Genomic DNA, 17,858 nt, shown 5'->3' on the forward strand with positions numbered 1-17,858 from the left:
TGACTTTGCTTAGGACTTACATTTTCTCTAACAGGCCTGAATACAGCAGAGGCGCAGTGTCTGGGCTGGGGTCTTGTTCTTATTTTCCTTAGTGGTAAGCTAATTCCTACCTTGGAGTACCAGAGAATGGCTGGTTAGTCTGTGCAGAAGGATGAATGTATTGGAATTGTTTTACATTCTCCAGATGCCCTAGCAAAGATCTAAGTGTGTATTGTGATGCATTTGTGCCAGATCCTGGCTCAGGTTTCTAGATGGGGGGTAGTATGGGAACCACAGAATCAGGGGACCAAGTGTGATGTCATTCTATAGCCAGAACTGAAATTATATTTAAATACTAGTAAGAGATGTGACAGAAGACACTCAGCACTCTGTTACTGAAACTGACAGCAAAGACACTCAACCACTTAATCTTGCCTTGCTCTAGCAAGTAAGTAAGGAACAGTAATTCTTCAGTCAGTTAGGAAAATATAGTGAGACTGGCTAAATATTGTTTTTCTGTATCTGAACCTTTCCACCTGTTTTTTTTTCTATGAATTGACACTGGTATTTATTGTAAATGGATATTCAGTATTTCCATGTTTTCTGTTTTATTATTTATCAAAAATATTTATACTTTTCATTGTGGCTGGTCTTTTAGAAAATATTTTATCCATTGGGAGTAATTGCATTTATTTGGTGACACTGTGGTTTCATGCTCCTGAAAGTTCTGCAGCTTGGCCAAACATTACCATTTGTATAAGTATTAATTTTGCTAAGATTAATTGGGTACCTTGGTACCTTAAAGTAGCTGGCTGGTGACAGTCAATCTACCTTATAGTCTAGGTGGAAGTAGCAGAGTTGATAAATGTGTGCCAGCCTTTCCCAGGTGTGTGTGTATGTGTGAAAATCAATCCTCAGTGTGTGTGTGTGTGTGTGTGTGTGTGTGTGTGTGTGTGTGTGTGTGTGTGTGTATGTCAGCTACTTGGAACAGGGACACAGAGCACTGGTTTCTGCAGAGAGAAAGGTGGAGTCTTATTTGGGGCCTGGAGAGGAAAACCAAGCCCCTGGTCTGGAGTGTGCACCCTGTGTGCTCTTAAGGGAAATTGTGCTTGGTGCAGAAAGCTGCATCTGAAAATACTGTGTGTATTCATTTTTGTTTTAAGTGAATGTCCCCCACTGGTGTCAGTGGTGAGGATTGAAGCTCCTTGATTACTGGCTCAGATGAGGGATGTCATAGTATACATTTCTCTGTGTACTTTGACAAGATTCTGTAAGATATGATCTACAGATCTTAGCCTGTCTTCAAGGTGACTGTAATTTGTGGAATCCTTTTGTGAATCCCCCCAGAAGTAAACATTTGCAACTCTGTCCTCAGAGCTAAAATAGACAAGATCACCTCAGATATGAAAGACATTCTTGATTAGATGACTGTTGGAGTAGTTAATACAATATGGGGAATATTCTGCCAATGTTATGCATCCTGCTAATCTACGAAGCTTCAGACTCCATCCTCATGCACAGCACTTGTGCTTTTAACAAGAGAGAATATTATAGGATACGAGAGTATATATGTGACAAAACTCAGAACATTCTTGACATTAATATTCTCATGCATATTGTCAACTTTTTGCCTTGTAGCGCTCGAGGATGGCTTCATCTACTTTGTATTTAGGCAGACAAGTATTCTGCTAAGAACCATTCCTTTTTGTCCGGAGATTTTTTTTTTTCAATAAACATCTTTATTAAATTATCACGTATGACATAGGCAATCTTACATTCATATAAATGAAAAACAAACAACATTGCACACACCACTTTTGTTGCAATCATTATACATGACAGACACCACTGAAACAACTGTAGCTGCAAAATTTATATATCACTTATCTATCCAGTCATTGTCAGTTAATCATATGGCTCATTCAAATCCTGCCTCTTATACCTTGTTCCTTCTCTGCATATATTGTTCTCACAATTCCTATTTTTTCGTATGTGGTTTGCTCTTTCCCTTTTCCTAAAGATCCCAATTCCAGTTGCATTATCTTTGTTACTATACTCACTACTTCTAATAATGTTGGTCTAGACTTTGATTTCCATTTTCTAATAATTACTTTTTTGTCAGCCATCATAATCAGACTCAGCAAGGCTTTACTTATATCTAGGCAATTCCGATTCTGTACCATAGCTCAAAAAAATCATCTCCCCAGTCAATCTAGTCTGCTTACCCAGCATCTCCAACAATGTGGTCCGTAGGGAGTCCCTAAAGTCTGCCAGAAAATTCTGTGTAGTCTACTTGGGGTAAAAAATACCTATGTAAACACTTCCAGGCAAAGATCCTAAATCTTCTAGACTTTGTTGCATATTTGGGAGATATGCATATATCCCCCATTGTCTCTTTGTGAATTGCTTATCCAGTCTCTCTCCTCAGTCCTTTCTAAGGTCCTCTGATTGATTCTTGTAGTTATCAGGCAATGTTTTGTATGCTGTACTAATTATTCCATTTTTAACTGCAGCTTCTGTTCTAGATTCTATTAAAAACTCTATCAGTGCTGGTCTTTCATTTAACAGACCCCTATTTTCTTTCTCTTTGCCTATACTCTGATATCAAAGGAAAGGCAATCTCTAAACTGCAGTCCAAATAAATTATTGGCCTCTTCCCATTCTGTTACCTTTCCCTTTTTAGTTATTTGCTCCCAATACCTTGGTTCCTTTGCCAGTTTTCTCCAATAAATTCCAGCCACCTCTTGCCTATTACCTGTATCCCTAACCACAGTCAACCCTATCAGCAGAATCTCTTTTCTCCATTATTGTGCTGGTTTAATTCTTAGAATACTCCCTTCTATTTTATGAATATAATACTCTGTATGATTTTATTGTTCTCAAGAGTCTGCATCCAAAATCCCAATCTCTCATTTCTTGAGCTCCCCCTGTATCATGATCATTCCTTTCCACTTTGAATTATAGTTTTCTGCTTGTGTTATGTATTAACTGTGTTACTCTAAAATATACCCCCTCAGACTGGATAATCCTAGTCCGCCTTGTTCTATTGGAAGAATCAGCTTATCCCACTTGACCCTTGCTGTCTTCTCTTCCCAGATAAAATCCTTCATCTCTTTTTAATTGCTATCCGCAGCATCTTCTCTGGTTGATAAACATATGATTGACCTGTGTATAAGACCAAAGGGACTAAAACTATTTTAATTACTTGTATTTTAGTATCCATATCCATATAACAAAGCTTCCAGTTTCTCAATTTTTGTATTATCTTCTGTTTAGTGTCTTCCCACATATCCTTAGCTGCCACAACAATGTAATTTCTAATCCATACTGCTAAATATTTTATCATGCCCCCATAAATATGGATATTGTTGGACCAATTCATGTGTGGATGCATAATATACTGCTAGTGCCTTTGTTTTAGCTTCATTAATTTTGTATCCCGAGAAGATTTGAAACTGTCTTAAAATATTCCACAACACTGTAATGTCCCTTTCTGGCTTTATGTTTAAAATAATATCAACTGGAAATTGCAGCTTTTCCTGACTACCATACCAATTATATCCTTGAATTTCTGAATCCCTTATTTTCTTTGCCAGTGGTTCTAAATATAATGCAAACAGCAAAGGGGAATGCGGACAACCCTGCCTGGTTCTTCTACTTAAGCATACGTTGTCAGAGAGGACCCCACACCGTTTAATTTTCACCTCCGATCCTTCATACTCTTAATCAACCTTATAATTGTATCAGGGAAAGCAAATGTTTCCATTGCCCTGCTCATGAAGTCGCAGTCTACTTTGTCAAATGCTTTCTCTGCCTCAAGATCCACCAGTAACAGTGGTATTTTCTTACATTCTGCTTCCCTCTGGATCGTCAGTGTTCTGTTAATATTGTCAAATGTTTGCCTCCTCTCCACAAAACCACACTGATCCATATCTATCAATTGTGGTATCACTTTTGGCCATTCTTTTAGCCGTTATAGATATAAACACTTTATAATCATAGTTTCGTATTGAAATGGGCCTGTATGAAGCTGGATCTATTGGATCTTTTCCCTCTTTAGGTATTACAGTTACCACCACTTTCTTCCAGGATGCTGGTACTTCTCCTCCTCTTAAAATACTCTTAAACAAAACCTTCCAGATCTTTATCATTATTTTTCCCTCCTAGCTTCCAAACTTCCATGGGAAAATGCCATCTATTCCTGGGGACTTTTCTGTAGATTGGTTATGCATAGCCATTTTTATCTCATCTCTTCCTATCCTAACTGGTAGTAATTGAGCGTCATCCTCTAGTGTCTAAATTACCGAACGTTTAGGTTAGCGAATACTTAAACGTTGAACTGGTAATATTGAAAAATTAAAACAGTGAATGACTGATTTAATGTAGGGAATGAATTCCCTCGGCCACAAAAAAAAAAAAATTAAACCAAAATGAAGTGGGGGACTATGCCCCCCACATCACCTCTAACTAAATATACCAACTCCAAGATCGCTCTACAGTGGGGAAAGGGACAAAATCCACATAATGGCCAAGTGAATTCTTTCCCTACATTAAATCGTCCATTCATGGTTTTTTGCTTTCACTATTACCAGATCGACGTTTAGATATTCGCTAACTTAAACGTTCGATCAGATAGTAGGAACCCTACCTCTAACTTTGTCATATTTAATTCTTCCATAAACATTTCCATTTGTACTTTTTCTTGATTTCTATATTTCTCGTTTTTATATAAAATTTCATAAAATTTCCAAAATATTTATACTTCTACAGGATCTCTTTTTATCTTCCTTGTTATAGGCTCCTTAAGCTTGGTGACAGCCCTCACTGCTTTGTTGCCTGAGTGTTTATGCTAAAATTTTTGGTTCTGAAGAATTATTATAAAAACAGTTGGTTAACAGGAATATTTCTAAACTCATGCATATTATTGAGGTAATCTCTTATTTTCTGTTTAGCATTCTGTAGTTGCATCTTTTCTTGTTCTAAGAGATTCCCCCTATTTTACTTTAACATTTGTTAGTCCCTCTAAATAATTCTTGTTACTTCTTAATCATATCTCGTTTTCCTTTTTCAACCCTAGTTTTAAACTTCATTTTAATTTTATCCCACTCCCTAGCTATATCTTCTCTAGTAGCTCCTGAATTAATTCCAAAACCCATTTCTTAAATTCCTCTCTTTTCAACCAGTAGGTGGGAAAGCACCAGTGTCTCTTTTTTTTTTCATTACCTTGCATTTTATTTTAGTTATTATTGGTGCATGATCTGAAATAGTTATTGGGTGCATTTCAAGACCTTCAATTAAATGTACTTGTTCCTGGGAGATATACATTTTATTTAGCCTATCCCAGTTTTTGTATCTTGGAGAATAATATGTAAATTCACTCCAGACTCCTAGTACTGAATGCACATCTTCCATGCCAAACATTTTTATAAATTTCTTCATAAATCTACCGTCCTTTGTTATATTTGCCCTTCTAGGCCCCCCCAGACACATCTTCACTGTTGCAAGCTAAATTTCAGTCTCCACCTATAAGTAAAGTTCCTTGCTGAAAGCTAATTATTTCTCCCAAAAAAATCTTAAGCTCCATTATAGCAGTTTCAGGTGGAATTTAAAATGCATGCCAGTGTAATCCTTCTCCATTGCCATTAGCCCCCTTAGTACTATATATCTTCCATTATTTAGTTTCTTCTTCTATCACTATTGAAGCTCTTCTTGCAATTAATATAAGTACTTATCTTTTCCTTTGCCCCAGATATTCCAGCGGATAACCATCCTGAAAATCTTTCTTTATGAAATTCACATGTTCATTTCTTTCCAGGTGTGTCTCCTGTAGCATAGCTATTTGAACTCTACATTTTAATACAGTTCAGTATTCTTTTTTTTATATTTATTTGTAAGACCATTCAGATTGAAATACATTACAAAAAGCATAACTTTTATATAGTTATTATTACCACTTTTTATGTATAACTACTTTTTTTGTTAAATGTCTAGTTCCAACTTTTATGTTATATGGGTATACTATTTGGCAGGTTGGTCTTTTATACAGTTGTTTCTTGTCATATCCATTTGAGCCTATGCCACATCTTACATTGCAGTTTTTTTAAAGCCTTCAAACAATACAAACAATCACCCCCCCAAAAAAAAAAATATATCTGCTTAATAATAACACACAAAACTATGTACATCTTCAGCTATTGACGTTTTTTCTTCCTAATAATAACAAAAGTTCTAAGTTGATTTCCACACAGACAGGCTAGGGTTAACCAAAAGGTAAAGTTAGTCATGCATGGTACAGCCTGTGATATTTGATTTTGTCTATCTTTATAGCTCTCCCAGCCAAGAAAACACTTGAATGCTTTCAGTAAACACTTTCTCCTAGCCATGTCTCTTTTATCAGATTGTCTTCTAGTGACATGCAAACCAGACACAAAACCGCTAAGGATACCGTGTTTACCAGAAAAAAAGCTTATAATATTCAATATACTTTTTCATTTACAAGCTTTGTAGTAAATGTGTTAGTGGGTAATGCCTAGGGCTTTTTATCAGAGATTTATACAAAGTCTTGATTTATATCTGTCAATAAAAGCAAGTGTAGCTTTGGGAGCCAAATCCTGTATAAAGACTTCCACTCTCATTTGTGTCTTTTGTTTGGTGGAATAATATGACAGGTTGTGCTCTATCTATCTTTCACTCCCAAAAATGTTAGGGGTAGACTAAACTTCATCCATGTGTTTCTTGAGACTTGACATCTGAGGAAGTTGGCATGACTGATTCTCCCGCAGTGGACTTCCCACCTCAAAAAAAATAAAAAATGGCCAAGAAAGGTGAGTGACAAAATACATATATCCATATTTCTGTGGCTGATGATTATGCTGAGACACTTATTCAGCCCTCAGTCATTTTGCTTCTCCGGGGTACTGTAGCATGTCCCTTGTGGAATCTGCTGTGTGTACATCCAGATTAGATCATTCATCCAACAAAGTCAGACAGGAATGGATAACTGCAAATTATCAAATATCTTGAATGAAGTAAAGGAAGGCATACATCATGTGCTGGTCAGGGAAGACTGCATATTGCCAATGAAGGTCATACCTATATCATCTACTCTGAAAACCATACATTTGGACATTCTCAAAAAGTGCACTCAAAAAAATGCATTTGTCCCTTCCTCAAAGGAGGGTAGGCATAAGGACAAATTTAACTTTGCCCAAGGATTGTTCAAAGGTATCTAGTCCTTTCAGTCCTCTTTTCCTGCCTCTTAATCTTCTGCTTCTATCAAGAGTAAAAGAGTTCATCCTTCTGAATAAGAAGAAAAAGATTTTGCCTGAATCTGACCATGAAAGGTTGGACTATGCTTTTCAGATATCTTCCCTCCAGGTTGTGAATCTTAGACTGAGGACATCCTTTCTTCTAATTTACCAAATGTAAACATTTCTTTCAGTGACACCTTTTTAAAAATGAAAGACATTTTCAAACGTGTGAGTGAAGAATGGTCTGATTCCCAAAACGGGTATGAATCTTTTAGGAATTTCTCAGTATAGGCTGTCCTAAACCTGTGGCTCTCTCTCCGCTTTTGGAGCTTTGGGGGATGCATTCTCTGCTGCATCTGTGTCACCAGTTTCCCAACACCCTCCTCCCAAAATGCCTGACAAGGTTCTGTAGGGTCATAAGAACCTTTCTACTGACCTTGCCATTATTTCTTTAGATGCAGAGAGAGGTATCAGAGCCATTTTTCTCTAACCATGTTCCTAACAATAAGGACAGCAGAACATTTGATAGAGTTGGAAAAAAGTTTAGACTTCTTTCACCTTAGCTTTCAGGGTCAAATATTGCCAAACTCGTATCTAAGAATCTGTTGCCCATTTTTTTCTAACATAGCACAATAGTTAGCTGATCTTCCAAACTGTGAGGTTAAATCTAGTCTTATGGAAAAGTTAAATTCCACATCTTGGGTCATTAAACATTTAATTAAACTTGCTTATGGTGCTGTTTCCAGGGATGCTGCTACAGGGGAAGCCATGAGAAGACACGCCCAGATAAGTCTTCACAAATTTCCAGAGGACATTACAGCACAGTTGTTCACTGACCCCCTGGAGAAAGATATTTTATTTGACAATTCTTCTGCTGAAGTACTCAAAAAAATTTTAAGAGAAATGTAATCTTATGCAGGGGGGTTAAGCAATTATTCTTATTTCCCATTTTGGAATATCAGAGAAACTACTCTAAATTCCAGGACCATTTTTTTTATCCTTGAAGTCAGGCTAGCAGGAAAACTGCCAAACAACAGTTTAAAAAGAAATGACAGTGTGGTTTCAAAAAAGAAAGTAGACCGGTCCCAAGGATCCTTTTCACAAAAGAAAAACATAAGATTGTTATTGCCTCCTATATCCTTCCTCCCTATCCCAGCTTTTTTTTTTTTAATTGTGGAGAATCTTTACTTATGCCTTCCTGCATGATATTCTGTAACCACAGACTCGTAGGTGCTAAGGAGTATATAGCATATATACAGACTTAAAGAGTCCCCCTTATTATTCACAGGGAATCACCTGCCTCTAAAAACAAAAACAGATCCATCTTATGCTTCATCTACAGTTATTAATTCATGGGGTCATAAAACCAGTCCCCCTGCAGCAATAGAGATGTCTTTTATTCAAATATTTTTGTAGTCCTCAGGAAAGAAGGAACACTGAGGACCATTTTAGATCTGCAGTAACACCTCAGAGAGATAAATATTTTAATATGTTGATGTATTAAAATCTTGTAAAAGCTTTACTCAGGATTCAGCATAAAATCAAGTAAAGCTAAAATACAGATGGATGAGCACTTCGGTTATGCCTTCATCAGATTTCCATTGACTAAAAAAAGAGATCCTTTTTAAGTTGCAGTGTCTTGGACTGCCTTGACACATACAGGAGTCAAATTATAAAGCTATGAATCAATTTGCTGTTCCTTTTCTGACTTAGTTTTGGGGTGATTGATTGGCCCCAAAAGGTATTACATCCACTGGACATGAAAACAAGAAAAATGCTTCACTCTTATCAAATGATAAATAAAAAAATCAGTATATACCAAGGTTATATATTCTTGCACTGAAAAAGGTATGGGCCTCCTCGAAATGTACATATCTAGATCTGAAATCATGAGACTGCATATATATATCTGCTGATCTCTTCATATCTAAACATGGTGAAATGGAATGGAAATCAAACCAGAGGTAGACAAAAAAAAGTCGGCAACTAAATGTGCCAAAAACCAAAAGAAAGAACATGATGAAAAAGGATCAGATGAGCAGGAAAAAAATAAAAATCTACAAATATATTGGCAAATACATAGATATCCTGAAAGAACCTCATGTTTACTAAGATTTGACACAGGAATGGTTAAGGAGAGAGGAATAGTGGCAGCCCCGAATAGTAGACTATGTTCATGCTAACTTACAAAGTCCATTGAAAATGTTGAAGAAACAGACAAGTGCAGGTTCTGTAAAACATCTTGTTGCTGGGTGTGATACACTCATGGTATAGGGCCTGTATACCGAAAAGCACAACAATATTGCAAGGCTGCTGCATTGGGGATTGTGCAAACACTACAATATAGAAGTAGATGAAAAGCATTGGAAAAATGAACCAGAAAGTATCATAGGGAATAGTAAGGTTTATATCACATGGGATCACCCATTACCAGCAGTTTAAAAAATAGATGCAAGAAAACTAGATATAGCTGTCCATGAATAAAAGACAAATTACGGTGTCTTATGTACAGAGAGACACAAAGTAATAAAATGCCAGGATTTGCAAGTAGAAACGAGCATTTTGGAAGAAAGATACCCAGACAGTTCCAATAGTAGGAGGAGAAGCAGGTCTCATAAAAAGAATTTACAGTCATACTTAAATATGCTACCCCGTATGAATTATAGGAGGAGACAATTCTGGGTACATTGCTGGTGCTGAGAAGATTACTTTTGGCTAACATCAAAGACTGAAACAATACTAATTTCATAAAGTCTGTGGGGGCCATTCCCATCATGGTATCAGAAACCCAAACGCTTGGAGAAATTAAGACCAGACACCTAACAGCCTTACAGTATAACACAAATCTTCTCTTCAGTCTAGGACTCTACATCTAAGTAAGTTGTCTCTTGTTACAAACCACAGATTAGTACTTTTGGGATGTTTTCTGAAATATTTTCTCATGACAGTTTTCCTCCTTCCAAAAAATTGCAAGCTTATCAGCATTTCATCAGTCTTTCATTTCAGACAACTTCAACTTCAAGATAATTTCTAAGAGTCTTAGGGTTCATGGCCTCTTCTGTACTTATGATTACTCTGTCGAGACTAAACTTCAGAAAAATGCAGTGGTATCTTAAATCAGTTTGGATCCAACGCTGTCATCCTCTTTCAAATTCTTTGCAATCCATGGTTCCCTTTGTTTCATCCCAGTCCATCCCAGACAGGGCCACAGCTACTTTGGACTTCGCCTGGGGTTCTGTTTCTCAGAGTGTAAAGATGCGTGGAATCTGCGAACCACAGAACCAGTGCAGATATATCAAACCGAAGGAAACTATGGTGCTCATAAATGACCTGAAAGCTCCGAGTCAACTGTGGTCTCCAGGAACCCTTTTAATGGTTACAGACAACACCACTGTGACATGGTACATAAACAGGTAGGAAAAAGATCTTACCCATTTGCAGACTAATCATGACTGCTGGGAAATAGCAATTCAATACAACTTATTTCTTCAGACCACTTGTAGATTCATAGATTACTATTAGGTTTACTGTCCTTGTGGGCCATTTTAAGCCTAGCCAATTACCCCATGTAAGAATCAAACCCTGCACTTTCTTTATAATGCCAACCCTCCCTCTACTAGTCGACAGTAGCAGACTGTTGGAGCAGATCTAGGAACTCCCTACGTAAAGCTAATTTTCCCTGGGACCGGTAAGCCCCTGGTTACATTCTCCAGTAATTCAGCACAAGCTACCTTTGTGACCTGCATCTGCAGCTTCTTTGACAAGGTCCGGATGTTCTGTCAGAAGTCTTACTGAGATGGACATTGACCAGATGATGAGAAAATTCTTAAGGACACAGATTTAGATGGGGGATCCTGGAAATGTCCTCTAGAGGAGGGCTGGGAATGGGGCCTATCGACCCAGTCTCACTTTGTTTTTCTTTCATTATTCATTCATAGGCTAGTAACTGCCTCTGTGGGCCATTTTAAGTGTTGCCCATTAATCCATGTGAGAATCAAAGCATGCACCTTGCATTTGTAAAGTAAACACTTTAACCATTATGCCAACTTCCCACATAGACTCCCTTCTTGGAGCCACCACTTATGGGTCCGAACACTTCTGGTGCACCTTTGTCAGATCTGATAGCCATGGAGACTTTGCCTTCAGTTTCATCTGTTACTCTGTCATCTCTGATACTTTCAGGTTGAGATGTGTCCTGAAGCCGAAGCAAAGCGGTTGGAGTGCCAGAAGTACAGTCGACTCTGAAGTGTTTGGAACTGTTCCTTACCCTCAATGCTTTGGCACTTGACAGCTTGGCTTCTCGGTCCTCCTCAGAACTGACCTCTGTTGTTGTTGGGAAACTCCCCTAGTCAGCTTACAGAAGAAGTTTTTCCTTGGCTCCAATAGCAGAGTTGGCTTTTGACGCTGTGGAAAGGGCCTTGGCTGGTTCAAAAAGATAGGCATGTGCAACGAGGTCTGATCCATTCCGACTCCCAGGGTATCCTGTGGTTCATTCTTCTCACTCAAGGCTATAGAGACAGACCCAAGTGGCTTTGAGGTAGGTTGACATTTGATCTCCCCAGCTGATTCCGAAGTGTTTCTGTCGGAGCCCCTGAGCAATGTTCCATGAAAGGGGATGCGCAAACAAGCGCACAGACTCCTTGCCTGAGTCTGTCACTGAAGATATGGAGAACGAGAAGCGTCCTCAAGGTCTGCCCCCCCCCCAATAGGATGACACCTTTGGGGGTATACTAGAATTGATGGCGTGGGGGGGGGGTCCACCAAAGTCCTTCTGATGAGTCCATGTTCCTTGAAGCTTTTGTTCTGGCTCATTGGTGTCCTGGGTGGTCCCACCTCTTGATGTCTTAATAGAGATTATTGCTCAGAAGGATTGGAAGGGGCTTGACATGGCAGAGCTCATTAAAGAAAAAAAAAAGATGGCAGAATTTTAGTTGTCCCAAAGGACAGGAAACATTGGTCCAAAGGCCCTCCAGTAGATGCCAAGGTGGAAGGAGCAGCCACGAGGAAAGAACTACCTGAAGAAAGTTGTTCTCTCCATTCTCGGACAGAGAGTTCATAGTGTTGGACAGACTAGAAAAATGGACTTATGCTTCAGTGACCTTTGCACTTTGAGTGCTGAACTACCTTGCACATTTAACTCATTTTCAAAAGGACTTTAATCAAGGAGATTTCCAAGTCTTTTTGGGTAAGTTACTATTGGACATTCAAAAAATGGTGTATGCCCAATTGTCTGCTCAGTAATCTACTTCCAATGTTGCCATGTAACTACTAAAGAATGCAGCAGATGGCACATCAAGAGCAACTGGTACAGGCATTGCCATGCATATCCATAACTGGATGTGGCTGTGCAATTTTCTGGAAAGCTTCAAGGCAGTTTTTAAAAATACCGTCTTAAATGGTTCCATTCTGTTTTATTTATTGAGAAACTTTACCAGCATCCTTGAATGGGTGACTGACTGTTACAGTCTGGAGGTAGTCTGGGGACACCTAAACTTACACCCTCTAGCCTGGCAAACCATTATGTCTGATTCATGGGTGCTAAGGATAATCACCAGAGGCTATACCGTAATTTCTTTGTCTTCCCCCCAAAAAGATTGATGATACACCACCCAATCAAATGGAATCTGCAGCAACAGAAGTGTCAAACATTGCTAAACAAAAGAGTCATCAAGCCGGTCCCCCCAGACCAGTTAGAATCTGGAGTTTATTCTGGCTTCTTTTTAGTTCCAAAGAAGACAGGGGACCTCAGACCAATTTTTCATCTCAGCCACCTCAGTCAGTATGTCAAGAAGACAAAGTTCAGGATGGCCTCAGTACAGTCCATTCTGCCTCTATTGAGGAAGGGCTACTGGATCTGCTCTGTAAATCTTCAGGATACCTACTACCACATCAAGATTCAAAGGCAATCCAGCAAATTCCTCTTTCTGGCTGGGAGCTAATCACTAAGTAATGAAAGAATCCAGGCCACCAGAAAGACAAAATCTCTTTTATAGAAACACACAATTACAGATGATAAGCACATTCGTCTTGAGGCAAGACTTCAGATATCTGAAAAAGTCTTGCCTCAAGATGAAAGCGCTTATCATCTGTAATTGTGTGTTTCTATAAAAGAGATTTTGCCTTTCTGGTGGCCTGGATTCTTTCATTACTTCGTGATTTACATTTTACAGTGAGAGCTAATCACTGTCAGTTCAGAGCACTGCCATTTGGTCTCACCCCAGCTCCACTGGTGTTACCAAGATTATGGCAATGGCAGAAGCTCATCTACAGCTGGAGGGGATCCACGTCTTCCCTTGCCTAGATGATTGTCTCCTAACTGCTACCTCCAAGGATCTACTGTTGCAACACCAGACTTTCCTTCTCAGTCTTACAAACCAATTGGGGATAAAAGTCAACTGTGTGAAGAGCAAACTGCCTCCCACACAGCAAATAAAATTTATAAGATGTCAGACACAGTTCAACAGAAAGCCAAACTCCCCATTACAAGGGTCCAGTCATTAAGACTCATAGCCTTTCAAGTGATTTAGCATCTCAGCTCACAGGCAAGACCGATTCTCCATCTGTTAGATCTTATGGCTTCTGCAGATCAATGTGTGTGTACGTAGCTTTAAGAAGCCAAGGGCTTTCACAAGTGTATAAATACTGGGCATATGCAAACCTGACTGTCATTTTGTAGTAAGCTGTTGAGATGTAAACATGTATGTATGCAAGGTCTGTCTGTTAATCAGTTTTTTATATTTTATGATGCTGCTATCCATACTAATGTGTTTCTATGTAATAAAGCATCTGAACGAAGTACCCCGCCTGCTTGTCATCTATGTTAGAGGGACGAGCGACATGGTGTCAGAAGTGGCACAAAACCAAAAAGCAGGAACCTGACAAAACCACAACTTGAATCACTCCAAATTCCACAGAAAGCAAGAAGGACCACAGTGAACCAAAAAGAATATATTCCAAAGGTGTTTATTCCAATACTGAGCGCTTTCGTCTAAATTGTAAACAGACGACTTTAGAGTATGCAAAAACAGACCCACACACGTTTTTTTATAATCCAGTAATTAATCATGTGACTCCACACAGCCACATGATTAAATATTAAAAAAATACATACAACTAGAAGACATAAAATTACACACCATGATAAAAAAAATGTATGTAAACTTATTTCATACTAAACTATATTGTTAAACCTGATAAGACTTTTAATTTTAAAACAAAACATATGGAGACTTGTTCATTAATTCCAGGGGGGGGGTTTAGCATTTAACCTGAGTTGCCAAAGCAACTCGTGTTGCTCCAATAAGTCCTCCCAAAGACCTCCCCTAGGATTTTTTAAAACACAGTCTAGTCCAAAAAATAAAAAATGAGATGGCTGGTCACTGACATGTTTAGCCACCCTTATTCTTTCTAATGGTAAGGGAATGCTCATGTATACGTTCCCTTAACCGTCTCTGGGTTTTCCCAAGATAAAAACTGGCGCATTTTTGACAAAGAGCCAAATAAACCACTCCTATAGTGTTACAGTTGCAAGTAAAAGTGGCTTTATGAAAAAAACATTTACTTGAATTTGGTCCACTGTCAAAATGTACCTACACTGGGCACAAGAACCACAACTCCTGGTACCAGAATTTTTATTAGACTACATAACAGAATACCCTACCCGGGACTCCAGAACATTTTTTTATAGTTTTACCTTTTTTGTAAACAAAAACTGGTCCATCCCCCACTTTGTCTACAACACCATGGAACAAGGAAAAAACTGACCAGTTCTTGATCAGAATGTTCCTAATGGCACTATGTTCTGCATAGTATTGCATCACAAAACATGCAGAAAAATCTCTCCCAAAAAGTTCCCCTGGGTTAAATAAATCTTTAACTGACATGGTGTTAGACCTAATGAGGGGTACAATAGTGCCATTCTCCCTTCTTTCCCTTATATCAGACCTAATTAAGTTGATTAACTGAAAAGGGTAACCTCTAGCACCAAACATGTTTGCCAAAACTTCACTTTCTTTGTGAAGTAAACCATTATCTGAGACCATCCTAGCAAGCTGAATATATTGGCCCTTAATAGGATGGTTACTTTGGTAGTACAGCAAACTCTTACAGTAAGTTGGTTTTGTGTATATGGTGCTTTCGATACATTGTTTTTCATAATTTTAAATATAGTCACATTCAAACAGTTAATAGACACCTGACTAAAGGTGTAGGTAAATCTCAAAAAAGGGGTGGTAGAATTCAAAAAGTCTATGAAAGGGATGATGTCAGATTTCCTCCCTCTCCCATACAATAAAGATATCATCCAGATATGGAGTATACTCTCTCCAGGGAAATGTCTCGAACTTGTAAAATAAAAATTAAATTTTCCCATTGTATCAATACAATGTTAGCAAAAATGGGGACACAAGAGGCCCCCATCACAACACCTTTAACTTGCTGGAAGTATTGGCCTTCCAAAAAAAAAAAAAAGTTATTTTTCAATACAAGTTCCATGCAAAGGTTCAAGGTGTAAATCTCATCCTGGTCAAAGTAAATCATTAAACCAAGCCAGTCCCACATTGATTATTCCTACTCCTGGTTCTATTTCTAATGATAAAAACAGTAGAGCTTTGGATGGATACAGTAAAAAGGTTTATACCCTTGCCCACTTTATCCTTCAGAGCTATTAATTTTCAAACTCACATGCAAAATTATCTTTTAGCAATTCTGGATAATATGGGACAAGTTATAGCAAAACTTTATGAAATTGTACATCACAATCAGTGTTGACCCTCTCAGGGTAACTAAACACCTATGGAAAAAATAGCAGACCACCGAGCAAGTAAACTCAAACATTATAATTTCCTGTTTCGTTGACCTCCCTTTGAAGATCTGCTGTTATGGAATACCTGACACAGCTGTACTTTTTCTTTTGAATTTTCTTGTTCAGAACTGATTTGAGTACTTATCAGTGTGGATTATACAGAGGATCACACCAACCCAAGTTACTGTATATTGGTGCAAGAGACATATGTTAGCTCATCTCAGGTAAAGAGTGCTAAAATTAACATCTGGTTCCAGTGCTTTGCTCCCCAAAACAACATATATGTAACAGATTACTTCCCAAATGACTACTTCATGCATTTACTGATATAGTAAATGACTTACACAATTGTACATTTTTCAAAAAATGACTGTTTAATAGAGGCTAATGCCTCCTTTTAATTCAAAGTGCGATAACTTATACATCAGGCAACCTGCAGATGCTGTTCATAGATGACAAAGCTATGCTGTTTCTTTACTTTTTGTATTACTAGTTAATGTTGTGATTATATTTTATTCATTAATAGTGTTTGAGGGGAATTTGGAGGCACACGTGTAGTAATGTGCAACAGTCTTTATTGTTATTTATATGGATCTCATTTAACTGTTTAACATTCTTTGAGTTGATGATTTTGGAAAATGCTTAAGAAATAAGCTCTAAAATAAATTTGAGCTTGAACATGAACTAGCGACATCTGAGATCGCTACTTATCAACTCCTCCTCCTAGGAAATGTAAATCTGCTAAACCTTAATATCAGATGTTCATAAGTCAAATCTGTATCAAGTACTCCAAAGCACAGCATCAATAATATATTGTTTTAGAGAATATCTAGTATTATTATTTTTGCATAGCACTGCATTATTACGCTGATTACCTTGACTGGCAGGTTTATTACATTTTCTTTCTGTCACTCTGTTCTACTTGTTTCAGTTATTTTTGATACCTGTAACCAAAGATAAACCTGTTGAGTCTTCTAATTTAGATTTTTTTGTAAATTTTCTATGCAGTTTATTCTCATTTGTTACATTGGATCATCTTTTTCACTGTTACACATGTTATTCAGTTTCAGTCTGCTCTTCCCATCTGATAAATTTAGAACCAATTTTTTGGATGAAACTTAACTGAACTTTTTAGACTATTATATTTCTCTTACAGATAGATACTGATCAATTCTTGCTTATATCCCTGCATTATTTGCCATGTTTATTAAGTATCATGTAAGCATCAGTGCAGATAGTGTGTGCATGACTTAATCTGCATGCTTCCTGCTACCCAGCTGTGGAATTATTGCAGATTGGATGTGCATAGCTTCACCTGTAATATTTTTTCTTTCCTTCTACCTAGGTGCAGCAAAATCAGACCTGGTGCTGGAAGTAGTGCAGATGATTGGAACTGCATGCCAGGATAACTCATGTGCAATTATGCTTGTCAGATCTGGCTTTGTCTCTGAGCTCATTAAACTTTTAAATGGTAAGACAGAAAGCTGTATCTTTTGGGGAATGCATCATATTTTTGTAAACTCTCTGTCCGCAATATTCCAAAGGAGACACAAAGGTTAGTAAGCAAACAACAATGCCTGAGGGTTGGCGATATCAGGGAAATAATGGACTGCCCAGGGATCCTCTGGGGCCTGAAAATACAGACAGAGGGCCTCACCATCTCTGGAAGGTCCTTTACTTCCCAGTAATGCCCACCGTGGAGGGCACTGTTGTGCTTAGCTAAAGAGGTGTTTATAAAACTTTATTGTACTCTATTAGTAGCATATACTTTTCTTATATTTTTGATGTAAAATAGTTCCTTCACCTTATAATTCAAGACTTGCTGT

General features: G+C 37.9%; 1 protein-coding gene across 1 annotated transcript in view; it reads left to right on the forward strand.

Moving 5' to 3' along the window:
• The window catches only part of LOC122787922 (kinesin-associated protein 3-like), an 815,339-nt gene that overhangs the window by 553,498 nt on the left and 243,983 nt on the right, over positions 1 to 17,858 (forward strand). Inside the window, exon 7 of the mRNA XM_044054849.1 lies at positions 17,378 to 17,503. Coding sequence (XP_043910784.1) covers positions 17,378 to 17,503 — 126 coding nt within the window. The remainder of the gene's footprint in view (positions 1 to 17,377; positions 17,504 to 17,858) is intronic.

Source organism: Protopterus annectens, chromosome 13.part0 (assembly GCF_019279795.1).
Source record: "Protopterus annectens isolate FY-2018-M chromosome 13.part0, PAN1.0, whole genome shotgun sequence".
NCBI classification, from domain to species: domain Eukaryota; kingdom Metazoa; phylum Chordata; order Ceratodontiformes; family Protopteridae; genus Protopterus; species Protopterus annectens.